Source organism: Xiphophorus couchianus, chromosome 16, assembly GCF_001444195.1.
Source record: "Xiphophorus couchianus chromosome 16, X_couchianus-1.0, whole genome shotgun sequence".
In the NCBI taxonomy this organism is placed as follows: Eukaryota; Metazoa; Chordata; class Actinopteri; order Cyprinodontiformes; family Poeciliidae; genus Xiphophorus; species Xiphophorus couchianus.
In genome coordinates this window covers 10,244,192-10,263,876 of record NC_040243.1, presented here as the reverse complement: position 1 = coordinate 10,263,876, position 19,685 = coordinate 10,244,192, and the positions used below count along the sequence as shown (strand labels likewise).

The 19,685-nt window shown below is 37.7% G+C and overlaps 3 protein-coding genes across 5 annotated transcripts; 2 read left to right on the top strand and 1 right to left on the bottom strand.

Annotated features, from left to right (window-relative positions):
- Window positions 1-35: 35 nt before the first annotated feature.
- cldnk (claudin k) lies at window positions 36-970 on the top strand. The gene has a single exon (XM_028041920.1). The coding sequence runs from the start codon at window positions 69-71 to the stop codon at window positions 714-716; it is 648 nt and encodes a 215-aa protein (XP_027897721.1). The 5' UTR covers window positions 36-68; the 3' UTR covers window positions 717-970.
- Window positions 971-3,072: 2,102 nt separating this feature from the next.
- On the top strand, window positions 3,073-16,445 carry hgs (hepatocyte growth factor-regulated tyrosine kinase substrate). Of its 2 annotated transcripts, none has more exons than XM_028041914.1 (20): window positions 3,073-3,242; window positions 5,869-5,953; window positions 6,043-6,118; window positions 6,549-6,641; window positions 7,416-7,539; window positions 7,662-7,714; window positions 7,856-7,924; window positions 8,057-8,181; window positions 8,819-8,912; window positions 10,476-10,574; window positions 10,670-10,765; window positions 10,872-10,910; window positions 11,371-11,535; window positions 11,641-11,854; window positions 11,929-12,101; window positions 12,180-12,320; window positions 12,412-12,595; window positions 13,646-13,776; window positions 13,869-14,051; window positions 15,201-16,445. In XM_028041914.1, the coding sequence occupies exons 1-20, from the start codon at window positions 3,206-3,208 to the stop codon at window positions 15,309-15,311; spliced, it is 2,292 nt and encodes a 763-aa protein (XP_027897715.1). In that variant the 5' UTR covers window positions 3,073-3,205; the 3' UTR covers window positions 15,312-16,445. The 2 variants fall into 2 exon arrangements, with proteins under 2 accessions (XP_027897715.1, XP_027897714.1); XM_028041913.1 differs by having other exon boundaries at window positions 8,792-8,912.
- Window positions 16,446-16,615: 170 nt separating this feature from the next.
- Window positions 16,616-19,505, bottom strand: LOC114160297 (methyltransferase-like 26 B). 2 transcript variants are annotated; one of them, XM_028042835.1, is made up of 6 exons: window positions 19,093-19,505; window positions 18,840-19,002; window positions 18,686-18,745; window positions 18,002-18,069; window positions 17,464-17,542; window positions 16,616-16,970 (listed from the first exon to the last, which is right to left on the bottom strand). In XM_028042835.1, exons 1-6 carry the CDS (start codon window positions 19,290-19,292, stop codon window positions 16,923-16,925), a joined length of 618 nt encoding a protein of 205 aa, XP_027898636.1. In that variant the 5' UTR covers window positions 19,293-19,505; the 3' UTR covers window positions 16,616-16,922. The 2 variants fall into 2 exon arrangements, with proteins under 2 accessions (XP_027898636.1, XP_027898635.1); XM_028042834.1 differs by lacking the exon at window positions 16,616-16,970 and having other exon boundaries at window positions 17,398-17,542.
- Window positions 19,506-19,685: the final 180 nt, after the last annotated feature.

Sequence of the window (19,685 nt, the reverse complement as noted above, 5' to 3'; positions counted from 1 at the left end):
TTGACTCTGGACCTCAAGCTTACATAAAACCAAGACAAATCCATTTGATTCAAGCAACACCTTCCATTATGGCAACCACGGGCATGCAGTTGATGGGCCTGATCTTGTCCATTGTAGGCTGGGTAGGTGGTGCAGTGGTCTGTGCCATCCCCCTTTGGAGGGTCACTGCTTTCATAGGCAACAACATAGTGACGGCTCAAATCATCTGGGAAGGCCTGTGGATGAATTGCATAGTGCAGAGCACAGGTCAGATCCAGTGCAAGGTGTATGATAGCTTACTGGCTCTGCCCAGCGACATGCAGGCCGCCCGTGGCCTCACTGTATTCTCCATCCTTCTCTGTGGTGTCGCTCTGGCTTTGGGGGTCCTCGGAGTCAAGTGCACCAAATGTATAGGCGTCAACAGCCTCAAGGCCCGCATCGCTCGCATTTCTGGTGCCATGTTTGCCATCGCAGGGTTCCTTTACCTCGTTCCTGTCTGCTGGACGGCCCATTCCATCATCAGGGATTTCTACGACCCACATGTGGCGGCTCCACACAAGCGAGAACTCGGCCCTGCCCTCTACATCGGCTGGGTGGCGTCAGCTTTGCTTCTGATTGGTGGTTCTCTGCTCTATGGGGGGTCCAGTCCCCCTGGAATCCCGGGTTCTCCCACCTTCAGCAGCGGAGAAAGCAGTCCCCGCAGAGCTCCCGCAACACAGGTCAAAGGTTACGTCTGAAACGCCTCAAGAGCTTCAAATCCACCCCAAATTATGACATTATGACTCATTTTTGCTCCTCTTGAGTTCGCTCCTTTTCATAATTATACATATAATGTTTCTCCAGTTTACTTTTTTCTTTAAAAAAAAGCTACATGAATCTTTTTCGAGAAAATGTAATTTTTTTATGATTTCATACCCAATTTTTTTTTAATAACATTTTTTTCTGTCTGTCTGTCCAATACAATAAAAGTTGTATCCTCTAATGAGGAAAATTGTGTGTGCACATTTTTACAGATATAAAATCTCTTTTGAAAACCTTTGAACTGTATGTGTTTACCAAAGATGCATTACATCAGAACTGCATTAACTGGATTTTTTTCAAAGGAAAACCATGTTTGACTGGAATACATAAACATCTCTTCTGCTGAATGAAGAAGAAACAATAGAACAATAGGGAGTGTTGTACATATACTTGAGGAGCCATATTGTTGAGAAGAGTGTGTGTGTGTGTTCTTGTGTTGTCCTATCTACCATCTCCTCTTTCCTGTCCCAGCTGCACTGTGCTAGGAACATAAAGAAATAATTTACATGATTTACAGTTCAAAACCCCCCAAAACAACAACATCAACAGATTACGGTGAGGGATCATACTTAAATCAACCAAACTCTGCTAATGCTTTTTAATAGAACAGTTTAAATAAAGTGGCCCTATTTAAAATATAATAGATATTTCCACTAATTTATTAATCAATGTTAAATATCACTAAGCTACATTGAGAATTATTTAGTTATATAGGTGTACTTATTTTTCAGTAATATATGATTAAATGAGTACCAGGGAGCATTTCTTTGTACTGGATCTTTCTCCCGAGTCATCACACGCAGTGCATACAAAGCAAATAAATAGCTTTTTTTTCTTTTTCAGGATTTCTGAGACTTTTTATTTTTATCTTCTGCTGTGATGTCATCACCCCCATCAGATTGTCTCCTTTCTCTTCGTAAGCCGAGCAACACAATGCCACATTATAGAACCATTATTCCAACAACGCAACAACAGTGGCCAGTGTTCTGAGTGCCAGGTGGTGACTCATACATGACCTAAGTGCGCCTGCACCAGTGATTGTGGAGTAAGGCTGTGAATACTGTAAGTCTGCGTTATTTGAAAGTCCAACTGTAAAGCGGCAGAGTGGAACAAGTGCATAGCTTATATATTAAACACTTGGTCCAGTTTTAAAATCACTTTAAGGTTTGATGACAATTTACAATGAGAAGATATACAGCAATTATTCAGCAATAAAGTTTAAACAATGTCACTTCAGTAAGGTACAGTCTTCAGGACATTATGACTCTTTACTGATCCCAATCTGAGTAGCTGTAGATCTGTTTCACCACCATGTCTTGAATCTGTATTTATACCTCTAGAGCTCCCTTTTCTAAATTTGCAACCACAAAATTTGGTGTATTTTATTTGGATGTTATATGATAGATCAACACAAACTAGTGGATTAAGTGATTCCACAAAAGCCAGATTAAACCTTTACTTCTCATCTAATCTTGCCTCAACTACTGTTTTATCAAGGCCTCAAATGCCGGTGTCCTGCAACTTTTAGATGTGTCTGTGCTTCAACACACCTGAGTCAAATAAAGAGATCATTAGAAGGACTCTTGAGAACTTGATTGCTTAGTGAGGAGGTTCAGTTATTTGCATCAGGTGTGTTGAACCAGGGACCAAGACACCTGACCTGGAGACCTGGATTTGAAGACTCCTCCTCTAGATCTTTGAGGTCTGCTATTAGCTATCATGAGGTCCAAATTAAAGCACAGAGTAGTAAGGGCCTTTGCTCTTAAATTGTGGAACAGACTGTATCTTTGCCTCAATTCCTCCCCAACATTAGACATTTTTGAAAACCATTTGAAAACTAAATTTTATTACTTAGCTTTTAATCATAATGAGATGTGTCCATTCTAATTGTGTAATAGTTCTTACTAAAGAACTATCTCATTTTATCCGTATTGCAGCTGTTGCTTTAAATCTACTACATAAATGAAAATCCAAGAAGTATGAATATTTTAGCTAGAAACTGTCGTAATCTGTGCATTACACAAAAATCTGTCTGCTTTAACTATTTTAACAGTTAAAATAGTTAAAGCAAAATTTGAAACAGTCTTAATCATTTAAACTGCTGACTAAACAGCAATTTTTCTTTTATTGGGGAACTATCGATGTTGAATAACAGTTTTGTATTTTGTTTTAACGTGAAATAATAAAATGTTGATCACCCATTCCACTACAAATGTACTTCTCTTGTGATTTCATCGTTTCGTCGCTAGGGGGAGACGCCCAATGGCTGTCGCCGTGAGAAGCAGGAAGAGTTGTGACTAAAACACAGCTGTACGCGGTGGCTAACAGATAAGCTAACGGGCTAACCGCAGCGGTGGGTGAAAATATCAGAATCCCCTGGTCAAACGAAGCGCCTCGTCGGTCACTTTTAGAAACGGAATTGACAATGGGTAAAGGTGGAGGCACTTTTGAGAGGCTTCTAGGTGAGTTCACACCATATTCCTCTAATGGTTGTCAGCTTTTATTCAACCGTGAGTCTGAAAGTGCGATGTTTTACAGCATATTGTTTTGACAGGGCTGTGGCTCTAAGGCCAGCTAGCTTCTTTTAGCTTGCTATTGTTCGGAGGCCCTGACAGACTCGCTTAATTTATTAAAACAACTGGATAAGTTTGGAGATGCAGTTTATGCTGTCTATTCAAATGCGATGTTCTCGAGTCGCGGAAACTGAGGTTAAGGTAAATCCGCAGTTTCCGCGGATGTGTTTATGTCTATTTAACGGAAGTATATAAGCTAACAGTTAAATCATTGCTGACACCTACTATGCAGTTCTTTACATGTCAAAATAGACGGGGAAAAATCTAATTGTAAGGTTGTCATTTATATAACTGGTTAAAGTGTATTCTTTTTAGAGATTACAACAGGTCCATTAAGTAGCTGCTAGCGTGATATAATTGGAAACGAATGTGTAAACAGTATTTATAGACTCTCTTCTCAATGTAGTAGGTTAGTGACGGTAACATGGTAAGAGTCTAATTCTACATCCATTCATTTGAGATGATCAAAAAGTCATAAATTAAAAATGATTTTCTTGGATTAAGTCAGTTGGAGAAATTAAAATGATACAGGTACAAATTTGTATTTTTTAGTGACGAGAAAACTCCCAAGTTCCTTTGGGGAAACTTGGGAGTTCACCCCAAAGGAAATAAACAAATTCTATTTTTTCATCATGTTATTGCTGGTTCATCGACGTCGACCTGCTGCTTTTCTTTTGCCATACCTATCCCCAAATTCAAAACACAGCAAGTAACAAAACCGTACTAGTCGAATGTGGGGGCTGGTAGCACTGCTAAACTTAAAATGATACTGGCAAAGGGATTAAAGATGGTATTTTTTAATAGCGGTATATCAAAACGTTGGCAGCAAAATATATTGGAAATATATTATCATTACAATACCAGTCAGTGCAACATTAATATCACAAATAACTTAAATAATATATTTGTTGACTTTTATATTCTAATTGTCAGGTATTTGTAATCTGCATTTCAGTCATCTATTTAGCTATTAAGGTGGAGCCTTGAGCCTACAGAGAGTTGGAAGCACAATATTGTTGAGTGAGAAACAGAGGAGCGTCTACAATATGTATTTACCATTGAAATCACCATCAAAATATGTAATAATATATCAGTCTTGAGATTTTTCTTATATTGTGTTGCCCTAGTTGAAAATATACAGAAAGATTGTGTAAAATTTAACGCATAATGATATTGGTGTGAAAGCCACAGAATTCAACCCGGAGCCAATCAAGACAACACAAACCTACAGTTTCATTCTACAAGGCCTCATTTCTTTTAATTCATATGAAAATGGGGATTATTTGGAATGCCACATGGATTTGGTCTGGAAATTGTCCCTGATTAGTTTATTTTGTAGCCTGTTAGTTATCTCTAATACTGCAGACATCCTGAGCAACTTGGTGATTAGTAACTGTAATTTTGAAGACCAACTGATGAAAATCCCGTCTTAATAAAATGTTTTGACTATAATGCTGAGGGGGGAAACCATTTCTTTTTCAAGAAACAATTTCTCTGTCAGTTTAATTATTTTGCTGTTTTAGTATTTCACTGAATTCTGTGGATAAATAATCACAATTTAATTCAGTTATACATTATTTTCTGCATAATCCTCATTATTTTCATTAATTATGGCTTAGATTTTCATTTAGTTTCTTGTTAAGTGTGAGATATTATGATCCTTGGTCAAAATGACTATATAATCTGCTGCAGGTAGATGATATTTAAAGTCACATAACCACATTTCCTGTTGAGAGAGTACAGATCATAAGTGGGTATGAAATATGGTCCCTGCAAAAGGTCCTGTTGCGAACAGCTTTTTTTGTCCATCAAAAGTCAATAAACTGAATCATGTATAAAAGCATCTCTAAAATGGTGAAGAATATTTAACTAAATTGTTTACAAATAAAAGAAATTCCAAGGTTATGTTAACCTTTCTTCAACCATTCTGGTTGAACAAAGTATGTCGCCTGAAGCACAAAGTCTGTAGTTGTCAGCGCGATCATAAAGATACCCAGGCTAACTTCTACTGTACTAGAGGTCTCTCACACTTGCAAATGAAGTTTCAAAAGTCTTGCAATGAAGAAAGTCCTGAATTAATTTGGCAGCCAAAAGTAAAGGTGTTGAAGTTTGAGTTCTAAAGGAAAGTTAGAGGACATCTGTCAGCTGAATATTTTAAATAATGTGGGTCAAAAAGCAACAATTATAATTATGTACAGGAATGTAATCTGAAACCAATCCAGCTGTGGGTCAGTGTTAAAAAGAAAACTGTCCATTTGAGGAAAGAAAACGACTTTCTGTTTGCCACAGATATAGGCTAAAATTTCCTCCAGACTAATCTGACCACCAGGTATTTTTAAATCTCACCAATCGGGATCACACAAGGTTTTAAAACGCAAAGGTTTTTTTAGTGACAGATGGATAAAAGTTGATATTATCTGAATGATAAATGGCAAAGTATGCTGTTGAAATTGTTAAACTGTGTTTTCCAAATCTTTTGGATCATTAAATAGTGAATAATTTTTGCTGCTTGCAGATAAAGCAACCAGTCAGCTGCTTCTGGAGACTGACTGGGAGTCTATTCTTCAGATCTGTGATCTCATTCGGCAAGGAGACACACAGTGAGTCTTTTAGTCTGATATCCTTAACTATCATATCTTTAGTATATTTGACTTTTAAATGTAACAGTAAACGTTTTGTCTCCCTGAAGAGCTAAATATGCTATTGCTGCCATTAAGAAGAAACTGAATGACAAAAATCCCCATGTGGCGCTCTATGCACTTGAGGTAAGAAGCTACAAGGGGTAAAATTAGAAATTTGATCATGAGGGGAACTTATAAAGTTTTTAAAATCCCCATTTTATTCATTTTAATCAACCATAAAAAGCACACTTCATGTTTTACTTTTTTGTGTTGTTGTACAGGAGTTTGAATATGGATTTGTAAAGATGGCATTTCTACTAGAATTGTGTACTTTTTCATTTGTTTGTAGTTTTTGCAACTATTTTAAACATAGTGACAGAAAGCCTTCAGATGTTTGTCAGCTGCTATACTCCAAAGCTATGAAAAACAAAACAGAATAGAAAATTTTGGGGAATTGAAATAATAAACATGAGAATGAGAGGCTATTTGGTATATACCATTATGTTGCACTGATCACATTGTGGGGTTAACAGTGTGAAGGATTACATTTAGGAAAATGGCCGTCTCTCTTCAGGTTCTGGAGTCGGTGGTGAAGAACTGCGGTCAGACGATCCACGATGAGGTCGCAAGTAAACAAACCATGGAAGAACTGAAGGATCTATTTAAGGTGGTCTTCTTCTGAATTTTAAAACAATTTAAATCTCTTCTGTCCTGTTTCAATTGTCTTAAAATCTTCACTCAACTTTAACCTCTTATTTAACTTAACCTAATTATGCAATTTGACATATAGAATGACAGCATTCTATTTTGAAGAGTTTATTGCTTTTATTATAGACATTTTTCTGGAGTCGAGCTCAGTGTCACTATATAATTCTCATATAGAATAGAATGGAATATACTTTATTGATCCCCAAGGGAAAATTATTATTCATTAGTAGCTGGAAGTAATATATATTTGACCTTTTGACTAAAAATATTTCTGTTCAACTTTTACATTAGGTCTCCACTCTCCATGTTTAAATAACAATTAAAACATTTTTGAGAAATTGGGAAAGAGCAGTTTTGGTTTCTCAGGAAGTTGTGTCCCTTTCTCACCCTTTTATCTGACTCAATCAGTGCCCATTGCTCTCCTGCTGCTGCACGTGTTGCAGCATGAGCCAGCAATATCTGATTGGTTCACACTGCATCATGTGACTCTAGATTTTTAAGCACATTCTTCTTGCGACTTCCTGCTGAGGTAATTGTCTTGTGACATGAGTGTTTTCACATCACGAAACCAGCAGGGGAATTTCTCCCTTATTTCTTATGGCCTCACTAAACGCTGTTGAATTCATTTGGCTTGTTATGACAACAAATGTTTTTATTTAAAAAAAAAAGAAAAAGGTTCACTTCAAATGTGTTAAGGCTCCTTGTTGACTGTGATTTATTCTATTGCCATCAGAAACAGACAGAACCAAATGTCAGAAACAAGATTCTTTACTTGATCCAAGCCTGGGCTCATGCTTTCCGAAACGAACCCAAATACAAGGTGGTTCAAGACACCTACCAGATCTTAAAAGTGGAAGGCAAGTGTTCAGAAGCTGTATTTATAACTATATAAGTACTTGTATGACTTATCTCTCCTGAAATGAAACTCTTCTTGAATTGCATACATTTTGTACTCTAAACTGCTTTTTCTTAAATATAGGTCATGTATTTCCTGAGTTTAAGGAGAGTGATGCCATGTTTGCAGCTGAGAGAGTGAGATTTTTTTATACTGTTTTAATGACTAATTTAGTGCTTTTTTAAAAAATGATAAAAAAACAGACTCTTATTGATGGATTGAAATAAAGAAATATGTATGTTTCACCTTATCTAATACTTCATATTCACCTTCTGCAGGCCCCTGACTGGGTTGACGCTGAGGAGTGTCACAGGTGCAGAGTTCAGTTTGGAGTAATGACCAGAAAGGTGGGCTGGGCTTCCTCCTAACTGGGCCACATGAAGATTTTATGGGTTTTTTTTCTTACATCAAAGCAGTTTGTCTGGTTGACTGCTTAAAGCTGCAGCTCAGGATTTACTTGGACTTCTGCTCCTTTCCAGCACCATTGTCGAGCCTGTGGGCAGATTTTCTGTGGGAAATGTTCATCTAAGTACTCCACCATTCCAAAGTTTGGCATCGAGAAGGAAGTGCGTGTGTGTGAGCCCTGCTTTGAGCAGCTAAACAAGTGAGTTTCCCTGACTAAAGTGCACGAGTGTCTTTGAATATGAAACTAAAGTCTGGCAGAGATATTACAAATATGCAGAAAACTTTTTGTCCCCACCCCAGATACAAAAAGCCCATTAATCTCTAAAACAAGATATGAAAATGTAGGCAAATATTACTTGCAGCTTCAGAATATGATGACAGCAGTGTTTCCATGTAAGCAGTAAACAACGAGCCATGTTTCTGAGCTTCTGGTAATATTTTGTAGTTGTGTGAATGTCACTGACTTTTTGTTGTTGTTATTTTATGAAAAAAAAAAAAAAAATCCTTTTTTTTAAAATCCATTTTGAGGCTTTTCCTCAGATTTTTGTGTCAGTAACTCCAACAACACCACATGTAAATATCGACAATGTACTGTTTCTGAATTCAGTAATGCACAGATAATAATGTTTTGAAGTGAACTGTAACCTGTAGATGTCTTTTAACTAACAATTTAATAATTATGTAAATATGTCCTGCTAGTGCTCATTGTTGCTTGTTTTGTGTCTGGAGAGTCACAGGTGTTTGCATCAGCATGCTCTTCTCTAATTCACAAGGTTGTTTGTCCTCCCTGAACCCCTTTTCCTCACCAGCCACCCCTCCCTCTCTCCTCCACTTAGAAAAGCCGAAGGTAAAGCCCCTTCCTCCTCCTCCTCAAGCTCGACTGACCTGCCTCCAGAGTATCTGACCAGCCCACTGTCCCAACAGTCTCAGGTATTTACTTACTTCAGTCTGTGAAATATGTACAAGAGCTTCAAAGTAAATAGATAATATATTATAGTAGCATAATCTTAAACTGATGAGTTCAGAAAAATCCATCCTCTAATTTGAGTAGATTTGTTCAATGGAGAAAGAAACACATCTTAATAAATATTTATTAACAAAATGACTGGCGGTACAATTATTGCTTAATTCATCTAAAATCAACTGGATAATTTTAAGTGGACCTGTTTGAGTTGCGTGTGAGATTGTCATTTAGGTTTTAAGTTCATACTTAAATTTAGTAAAGAGACATACAGAGAAGCATCTTTTAACATCTTTGGCCCAAAGGTTTCTTGGGATAAATTTGTAAAAAGTTTTCAAATGTATAATTTGTCTTTGTTATAAAATTGTATGTACTTCTAACAATGTAGCTATTTATTAGGCATATTAGTCATTAATCAATCCTGGGTCATATTTGGTATTTTTTAGGGGTTCTGTAAACACTTTTTGAATCCATTTTTATTCTGTCTTTATATTTTGAAGTCAATCAACAATTTCAAGAACTTGTAATTAATAATCCTGGGATTTGCGTTTCCCTTTTTTCTAAATATGACACAACTCAAAGGCCCACTGCTTTTAGTCGTGTGGCCAGGCCAGGATTCAAATTCATCTTGCTGCTAAACACAACGATTAGAATGGTGAAGGAGGTAAATAACAGTCTTCAAAATTTACATTGCAGTTTTCTCAATAGCAACCAGACATGTAATCGGGTTGTTTTGCAGGCCATACCAGCCACAAGCAACAAAGGGTTTGTGCACAATTGATCAGAAGAAAAGCTTTTTTCTGGCCTACCATCAGAAAACTAAATGTGTGGGGTTTCCAAATAGGAACTGCACATTTTAGTGAGAAGACTTGGTTTTTGGCCACCTAAACTCAGGGCACCTGATGCTCACTGTTAAATATGGTGGTGGTCCTGGGTTGCAGTGGACCTGTTTCTGCTCCAGAGGATATTGGGAACTCTGCTAGAGCGCTTTGTCTCACGAATCATAAGAGTTCGACTGCAAATCTGGGGGCCAATATCAGAAAACTGAATAAAACTAAAAGAAGTTGGCAAATTTTTGTTTTGTTTTTACAAAACAGTAGTACCAATAATTGTGCCACCAGTAACTTCTACTAAATAAATATTTAGTTTAAGAAAAACAAACAAAAGACTAAATACATGATTTAGTCTAAATCTAAGTACATGATTTGAATCATGTACTTGATTTAAATCTAAGTACATGATTTGAATGTACTTAGATTCAAATCTATGTACATTCTTGATTTAAATCAAGAACATGATTTGAATGAAATTTCAAGTACATGTACATGAAATCAAGTACATCTACTTGATTTCAAGGTTGAATTTTTCAAAATTGTGAGGTTATGATTCTACAGCAAAAGATGAATTTGTTAAGTTTTTTTACATACTTTTATTTGCCTTGTAGACTAATTGTGTGACTATATCTGTTTCTTCATCCTGGAGTATTGAGTCTCTTATCTTTGGATGTCTTTCTTGCCTCTGTTTCTGACCAGATGCCTCCAAAGAGAGATGAAGCAGCTCTGCAGGAGGAGGAGGAGCTGCAGCTGGCTATTGCTCTTTCCCAAAGCGAGGCAGAAGAGAAGGAGAGAATGGTGGGTTAGAGTTGCACACCTGAGTGACTAGATGATTTAATACCAGTTTGTCAGATGGGGGGGAAAAAAAAACTAACTCATTTGGTCACTTGCAGAGACATAAGAACTCATACTCGATGTATCCCAAAGCTGATCCTACCCCAGTGACCTCCTCAGCACCTCCAGTCAGCACCCTTTACACTTCTCCAGTGGTAATAATAAACATTAGTGTCATATTCATAAAAAATATGACTACACATCACGTACTTTATAAATACGTTTCCTTATGGATCACTTTTAAACATTTGTGTGTTACAGAACTCCTCTGCTCCGTCTGCCGAAGAAGTAGACCCTGAGGTACGTTCAGCACAATGTCTTGAATTTGAATTAATTTATTGATATTATCACTGAAGCAGTTGCCACTTTTGGCAACACTTTATTTGACTGGTTGTGAATCCAACATAAATTTGTTATAAAAATATTACTGATTAAACTTTAGGTTTAATAACATAAAGCTATGTAATTCTTAAAGTTTAATCAGTAATACTTTTATAACAATTTATGTCAGATCATGATTTCTTGGTTAATGTCAAGTTGTCATAAAAAAGACATTTTGAATAATGTCAACTTTGTATTAAAAGTGTCATGATTTACTGAATGACGCTTTATGACAATAGTCATAAATATTCATGAAGACTTACTCATGTTCTTGACAGGTGTTACGTCATGTTCATGATGGTGTCATGACAGTCTTATTCACAACCCATCAAATTAAGTGTTACCCCACTTTTAATTTTTAATTGTCTTTTAATTGTAGTTGGCGCGCTACCTGAATAGAACGTACTGGGAAAAGAAGCAGGAAGACGCTCGGAAGAGTCCCACCCCCTCAGCTCCTGCTCCCGTGTCACTGGCTGAGCCCCTTCCACCAATCAGCCAGCCTGTTGAAAGTCACGTCCCTGTCCAGCCTGTCAGCATAGTCGAGGTATGTCCAAATTTTACACGGACGTTCAGACACAACGTTAAACTGACCAGGGTCTGTTGAAGCACCAGCTCTCCGCTCATGTCTTCTCTGTTGCCGCTTCCTCAGCAACCATACCAGAATGGCGAGTCAGAGGAGAACCACGAGCAGTTTCTCAAGGCTCTGCAGAACGCTGTCACTACGTTCCTCAACCGCATGAAGAGCAACCACATGCGTGGACGCAGCATTACCAACGACAGCGCCGTGCTGTCCCTCTTCCAGTCCATCAACAACATGCATCCTCAGCTGCTGGACATCCTGAACCAGCTGGACGAAAAGCGATGTGAGTTTCTGCTTTGTGAATGTCTTTCTGTCTTATGTCCAGTCCCTGAGCTGTGATGTCCTGAATGTTGTCAGTGTACTATGAGGGGCTGCAGGACAAGTTGGCGCAGGTGCGCGACGCCCGGGCCGCCCTCAACGCGCTCCGTGACGAACACAGGGAGAAGCTGCGCAGAGCTGCAGAGGAGGCAGAGAGGCAAAGGCAGATCCAGCTGGCACAGAAGTTGGAGATCATGAGGCAGAAAAAGCAGGTAATGTTTTTTTCCACTAATAACAGATGTGTTGTTGTAATATTCATTACCATTCTAACATGTTTACTTGACCTTCAGGAGTACCTGGAGATGCAGAGGCAGCTGGCCATTCAGCGCCTCCAGGAGCAGGAGAAGGAGAGGCAGATGCGTTTGGAGCAGCAGAAACACACGATCCAGATGAGAGCCCAGATGCCTGCTTTCTCTCTGCCTTATGCCCAGGTACTCATTGCTTCAGTCCAATAAAAGGACACTTCTCCTGACAAACAAATCCAACCTTTTTTCATAAAATATTTTTTATTCTGTTACGCAGATGCAGTCTTTGCCTCCTAATGTCGCTGGAGGGGTGGTATACCAGCCTGGTGGTCCACCCAGCTACCCTGGCACCTTCAGCCCCGCTGGTTCTGTGGAGGGCTCGCCTATGCACAATATGTACATGAATCAGCCGGGGCAGGTTGCACCGGGACAGTACCAGGCCATGCCCCCTGCTCCCACAGGTCTCTAGTTTCACCAGAAAACTTTACGGTTTACGGTTTGTTCCCAGTTAATTCATAAAAACAGGATTCTTTGAAATTACGCCACAGTAAATTGTCTACTGACACCAGCTGCACAGAACATCTCGACCTCTGAACCCAGCAGTGTGATAAATATGTCAACACTGCTTTTATTCTGCTCGTCCACCATCAGTAGTTGAAACACAGAGTTCCAGCCTCTGCCATGGTTATTAAAATGTGTTTAAATGTGCTGTGATAAAGATCTACTTCATATTCCTTATGGAAAGGAGTCCTGTCTATAGTGAGATCAATTTGTGTTTCAACTTTAGATGTTTTTGAAACTCGTCATCTAATAATCCAAGAGGAATGTGGAGCATGCCTTTATAAGTAAACTTTATTCTGAAAGGCCTTCTTAATCACTTTTTCATTACCGATTTATTTCCATTCCTGTTGTGGAGATTATGTTGAAAATATTATAACCTATGACATTCTGAAGCGTCTATTTTATTGTAAAAGCCCAAAGTGTAATATTACAAACATGTGTAGTACTGAGTCTCTTATTTTCAAGAGCTTTTATAAACTTCATTTGGGAAGGTTAAATCTTTTATTCTCTGCCAGTTGACGTCGATAAAAAGTTGCTCTCTAATGTTCAAATTCATTAATAAGTTTGCTTATTAGCTTGTTGCGCAAGAAAGAATTGTGTTTGTTACATCTGGCAACATCTGCAAACTGTGGCTCATTAGTACCAGCTGAGGGTGAGGATCATTACGATCCGGTAAGATGTGATGAAGATAATAATTTTAGAAACGCTTGTCTATGTTTTTGTTATCTATTACCACCATGTTGGAAGGGCTGAATATTTACATATTGTTGGAAAACTTGTTTTTATTTTTTCTAATAATTGTTGAGCTTGACGATCTTCCCTCATCATGAACCATAAGTGCTGTTATGCATATATTTCTTGATGAAAATGATGGTGTTTTAAGGTCAATAATCATACCCACTGAAGTTGTAACATTTTAATGTGTGTGACTATTTTTTTTTTTTTGCCAGATCCCAACATGGTAAGTGCATATATGTACCAGCCTGCAGGCACCAACGGACAGCCTCCTCCAGGCCAGGCCCCACCCACAACCAGCCCACCCTACTCCAACTATCAGCCCACGCCCACTCAGGGCTACCAGGTGCGAATGCCTCCATCCGAATGTTTGATCATTTAGAACTAAAACCGGCCCGTTTAAAGTGATGACACCTTACTGTTCTATGTTGTGTGCAGAATGTGGTCTCCCAAGCCCAAAGCATCCCCCCCATGTCGCAGGCGGCTCCCACCAACGGGATAGCCTACATGAGTTACCAACCGTACAACATGCAGAACATGATCTCAGCGTTGCCAGGGCAGGACCCCAACATGGCCCCACAACAGCCCTACATGCCGGGACAGCAACCCATGTACCAGCAGGTCGGTTAAATATTGGTGTATTCTTTACTAAATGTTCATTAACTACATTCACTTTTAAATATACTATTTTTCTCTTCTTTTTTTAAAAATTTTTATTATGTAGCCAACACATACAGTCCTAGTTCTGCTAAAGTGCTTTAAGTAGTCAGTATTGCTGAGAAAGTGGTTTTATATTAATGGAGTCCATCATGATGGTGTCATGTGGGTGTTAATGTTGTGGATAAAGGACTCAGCATTGGAGAGCCACAGTTTAGAGTGAGAGCTGTGACAGTACCCAAGCTGTTAAACGGTTAAACCAGGAAGTTCCAGTCGTTGGGATGGAAACTTCCTCGTCTGAGAGGATTACATTAAACATGGAGAAAAAGATCAGAAAGAGCAGCCTACCAAGACACCATCTCCTGGTAGAGAGGGGTCAGAGCAGTGCCAAGAGTTATACCGTGCTTTGCAAAACTATTTATTTTTTGTCATAGTATTTTGGGGAATGGAGATGCATTTTATTTGAAGCTGTGCCTAATATAAAAATAAAAAGAAAAGGATATGTTATATAAGTAAAACTCTGAAATTAGTTTGTTTAAACTGCGTCACTGATTTGTAAAAACACCTTTTGCTGAAGTTTTAGCAGTATTATTTGGTGGTATGTCTTCCAGCTTTGCTCATTTAGAAACATGCTTTTTGCCATTCTTCTTTTCATAGTAGAAAGTGTCTGACTTTTTTTATTTATTTATTTTTTTGTCTGTTGTTCTTTTCATGGATTTGATTCCACTGGATTTTATTTGAGGTCATCGGAACAAAGAGCTTTGGATACAGTTGCTAATCACTCACTCTGATTTTTACCAATTATTATATTATTAATCCACTTCACACTTATGAACAATTTTATGAAAAGTACTGAATTTATGATGGGATGCTTGTAGCTAATCCAAAACTGGTTTGTCAAAATGTTTTCTTCAGGTCACTTATGCACTTTTTAGGTAGAGCAATTCCTCTGTATGACTCTAAGGACATTTTAACGTTAACTATGTGGTTCCTGCAGACTGGCATAATAACAAAGCTCACTCCTGCGACTTCTATTCAAAAACTCCAAGTTATTTTAAGATGTCTTCTCGCTAATCTTTCTGTTTCTTTACGTTTGTGTTTATGTCTTGTTAGGTTGCTCCCCCTGGTGGCCCACCGCAGCAGCAACAGCAACCCCAGGCACAACAGCAGGTCCCTCATGCGGTTCCCGGCAGTGCAGAGGCACAGCTCATCTCCTTCGACTGAAAGCTCCCACACTGCAGAGTTTCACACACTACACCTTCTCTCTTCCTTTAACACCCCTTTCCTGGACTCAGATTTTTCCCTTTGGAAATATAAACTAAATTCCCACCTTCCACCTTGCTGTGATGTTGTGGCAAAGTGAAATGTTGTGATGATGTTGCAGAACTGCTGCTCTCCTTGCCTCTTCCCCCCATGAAGTGAGGGGAATATGGGGGTATAGCTGCTACGGAGAGCCCCAAAACCCACAACCCCCATCTTCTGTCATCTTTCAGCTAATGTGTATGTAGTATTTCTTTATTAAACGAATAACTGAAGCGCAAAAATAATAATCAGTCGTGTTCAAGATAACATGAATAAGAAAATATACTATTTAGAAAAAAAATAAGACGAGCTTCTTTTGTTTAATATTTTTCTAAAATAAATCATTAGCACGTTGAATTAAGATTTTCTGGAATGGAAGTGGAATATTACAACCCGTTTTGTCAGCAACCGAGGAAACATCTGTCTGTGGTGATAAAGAAGCTGTGGATCAAGTGAGGGCTGTTTGAGTTTTGAAAGCTGGCCGTCATCTGGTTTTCCAGGTGTCCCTCATGGACACAAATTTGGTTCCTTCTATTTTGGGATTTATTTGTTGTGCGCAGTTTGGACTGTGGAGTGTCTGAATATAGTTTCTAAAATCTATATTTAAATGCATTAAAGGGATGCTATAGAAATGTTGTCTAACCCTCGTTGAATAGATCAATAACTGCATTTTACTGTTGGCTACCAACAAATACTAAAATCAGCCTGGAAACCTTAACCACGACATGCAACCTTTTTTTAATAAAATGTCAGTTGTTGCCAAGTAAAACATCACATGGCTGAAATAAGTGTAGATTTAATTCATGGTCATTTTGGTGTAATAGTTGAGCTGCAAAGAAAGTTCAGGTGGGCACTCTTTTTCAAGTGTACTTGTTTGTTGTTTTTTTTTTTTTAGAAATATGGAAATGCTTATAGAATGAAAATGTGCTGCATGTATGTATCACACTTTCTGTATCTCTTCAGTTTCCATGTGTGAACTTCTTTAATTCCATCGTTCTGATCTGACTTTAAAGTAATTTTAAAAATATATTTAATAAACTTCAGATTCTTACTGTCGACTTGCTTCAACTTTGTCTTATTTCCCACCTGGATTTAAAAATTCACAAGTTATATTTACATCATGTTCATCCAAATAAATGCAAATTAAAGAAATTTAAATAAGGAAGTTGCGATACACAGATGAGACATGAACAATACATTTAATATTTTATAAATACATGTGACGATACAAAAAACTATATTTTTCAGTTATTTTACAATATTTAGAATGAACAAAGGAAAAAAAAACGTAAAAAAATAATACAGGTGTGATAAAACAAGTGCAGAAGTGATGAGAGGAAATGACATGCTGGTAGATTATGTACATCCAAACTGTATAAAATGTTCTCAGATTTTTAACATATGTAAGTAAATTGACCATTTCCACGACAATATTCCATTCAAAATTTGCTAAAGTATATGGTTGTGAATTTGTTTTTAGTACTCCTCTGTCCTGTGGATTTGTTAAATAATGTCTGGCTACAGGGATAATCTTCAGAGTTTCCTAAAGATGAGGCATTTGTAGTAGTCTTCCATCTCAACCTGAAAGTAAAATTTCACATGCATAAAATCTATGGCAACACTTTTTTTTTGACGGCGTGTGCATAACACTGACATGACACTATCATAAACATGACATAACAGCTGTCATGAACATGAAGGACTCTTTATGAATGTCTGACTGCTGTGGAGTGTTATTCGGTAAATAATGACACTTTTAATGCAAAGTTGCATTGAAAGTCCATTAAAAGTGCCAACTTTGCATTAAAGTGTCATTATTTACAGAATCATGCACATTTGGCACTTTTAGTGCAACTTTTAAATCAACTTTGCTTTAAAAATGTCATTATTTACCGAATGACACTTCATGACAACAGTCATAGACATTCGTAAAGACTTCATGGTAGGTGTTTTGTCATGTTTATGACAGCGTCATGTCAGTGTTATGCACACCTAATCAAATAAAGTGTTACCAATTATATCTTGGTGTTTGTACAGCAAATACATTGAGAGTTTTTAGCACATCATTTCTCACCATTCTCTCCAAACGCAACCCGTTTCCGTAGGCCTGCTGTCTCAGGACATCAAGGTCTGGTAGACCCCACTCTGGATTCCTGTCCAACAGAATGATGCTTTACTGTAGCTGTTATTTAAACAGTTGTGTGTTTAAATATTATTTTTGCCAATCAAATCTGTTTTTTTCTGTCTTCTGCTAAATGATGTCGATATGTAAAGATGTTCAATATGAGTTAACTTTAAGAAGTACGTATCGAATGTAGAGGCAGCCATTTATTAATATTTCAGCAGTTTGTTAATGGGTTTTATAAATACATTTTGGAACATCGTCCCTTTGAGAACATTCAAGACTGATATGGTCCAAAATAAAAATTTGTTTGATATTTCTGCTGTAAGTAAAAACTAAATTCCTCACACTTTCAACGAGTTCTTAAAACACTCAACAATAAAATAGCAAAGAAGTCATCTAACATCTCAACATATTGCCAACAATGTTTCTGAATATTTTGAGCAGCTCCATCATCTACATATAAACAACGGAACCAGTTTTTACTCACAGTTTTCGCAGTTCTTCATCCAGAACTTCATTACAGCTTGGTGTAATGATGCCATTAACGGCATAGACCTGAAAAATATTTAGCAAAGTGTCAGTTTTTAAAGCCTGTTGTGGGATCATGTTTTTGTACATTGTGATCATAACCATAAATGTCATATCAGTGGATAATAAGCAGCTTTTAATAATTGAACAAAAGAAATGGGAATTGATTAAACAAGTTTTAACTTAGTCTGGATTTATTGTACTTATAGTGTGAATCATCTGAGATGTTTCAAATTGTTTAAAGGCACTGTAATCTTAGTGAATGTAAACTTCTGAATTTAAAGAAAGTAATAGAAATCTCTAATAAAGTTCCTCATTATTCCAACATTTCTCCAATAGAAATTATTGTGATAATCCTGATTGACACAAACATTAAAAATGTGTCTTTTTCTTCCATTAATACATTAACACATGTTTTTGCTCTCTGTGGATTAAAGTAAATTCACATTTGTGCACAAGATTCTCCCTTTTAAACTTTACTCAACCGGTGTGGATGAGAAGCGGTTCAAATGGCTCATTAAAATATCCAAATGATTGCGACATTCATAGCTATGATGACTGAATATCATGATCTGACTTTAACTGTATGTTCAACTTGATGATGATGTGAAGTGTGTAACATAGCAAGTTGTTTACAACATACCCCATATGTTATCAAAAGGCCATTTGGTTTGAGGATCTGTCCTGCTCCACTGATTACACCCTTGGAAAAATATTAGATGTAAGAGGGACATTGGTTATAAATGTCTGAGCTTGTCAAGAGTGGCAGATTTCCATCTGGTCTTTCAGATGCCTACCTGCCCTGTTTTGAAGGAGCTGTACTGGAGTAGGTTAACGGCAATAATAACATCACAGGAGTTACGAGAAACACCTGCCCATTTGTCCCAAGGTTCGCTTGCATCCAGCAGGACTGGCTGCAGCACAGTTTTCACATGGGTTGCAGCTATATATGCCTTTATGCTGAAAATGAATACACATCCCTTCACTTTTTACATGACTTGTTGAAAAAAAAAACAACAAAAAAACCGTACATTTTTGTGAGAGACAAACCTGTCTCGGCACTCCTCTTTGATGTCCGATGGCTGCCAGGTAACGAAAGGTAGCTTCTGTGCAAACCGTATGACATGCTGTCCTGTTCCGGAGCCGATCTCTAAAGCAAATAACTGCTTGTGAGACTGATCGTCCAGCACGTCTTCAAGCACCTCACAGATACCCTCCCAGTTCCTCTCTGCCTGCGGAGACAGCAGCATGATCTGGAAGAAAGATAGAACAACGGGTCAAATCTTTATGTCAAATGTATTAATCTCTTATACCAAAGGTTACATCTTACCTTCTCTTGTGGTGGGTTTTCAGAGTTTATCTAAGAAGTGACATATTGGTGTAGAGTGGACTGTAACAGCAGATGGGTTGACAGATTACCTGGTTAAGAGGATTCACTCTGCGCTCCACCCCATGGTAGTGAGGCTAGGACACAAGCGTAAATTGAGAACAAAAAAATAATATAATTACTACAAAGGTGCATTTGAATAGTGTGATCCATCTAAGTAAGTGAAAACAATGTTTAATGCTTTACATTAAACATTTAAATTACTGATTTGGCTCAAGTTATTTTTTTCAGCCACAAATTAACTGTTGTGATTTTT

Bases quoted from the DNA above. Each gene is read 5' to 3' on its own strand.
- LOC114160297 (XM_028042834.1), bottom strand. From the start codon at position 19,292: ATGCTGCTGTCTCCGCAGGCAGAGAGGAACTGGGAGGGTATCTGTGAG. The intron at 19,003-19,092 runs GTTTGTCTCTCA...ATTCATTTTCAG, and splicing joins AAAGAGGAGTGCCGAGACAG to CATAAAGGCATATATAGCTG. The intron at 18,070-18,685 runs GTATGTTGTAAA...AATATTTTTCAG, and splicing joins GCCTTTTGATAACATATGGG to GTCTATGCCGTTAATGGCAT.
- hgs (XM_028041913.1), top strand. From the start codon at position 3,206: ATGGGTAAAGGTGGAGGCACTTTTGAGAGGCTTCTAG. The intron at 8,913-10,475 runs GTATTTACTTAC...GTTTCTGACCAG, and splicing joins CACTGTCCCAACAGTCTCAG to ATGCCTCCAAAGAGAGATGA. The intron at 10,766-10,871 runs GTAATAATAAAC...TGTGTGTTACAG, and splicing joins CCCTTTACACTTCTCCAGTG to AACTCCTCTGCTCCGTCTGC.
- cldnk (XM_028041920.1), top strand. From the start codon at position 69: ATGGCAACCACGGGCATGCAGTTGATGGGCCTGATCTTGTCCATTGTA.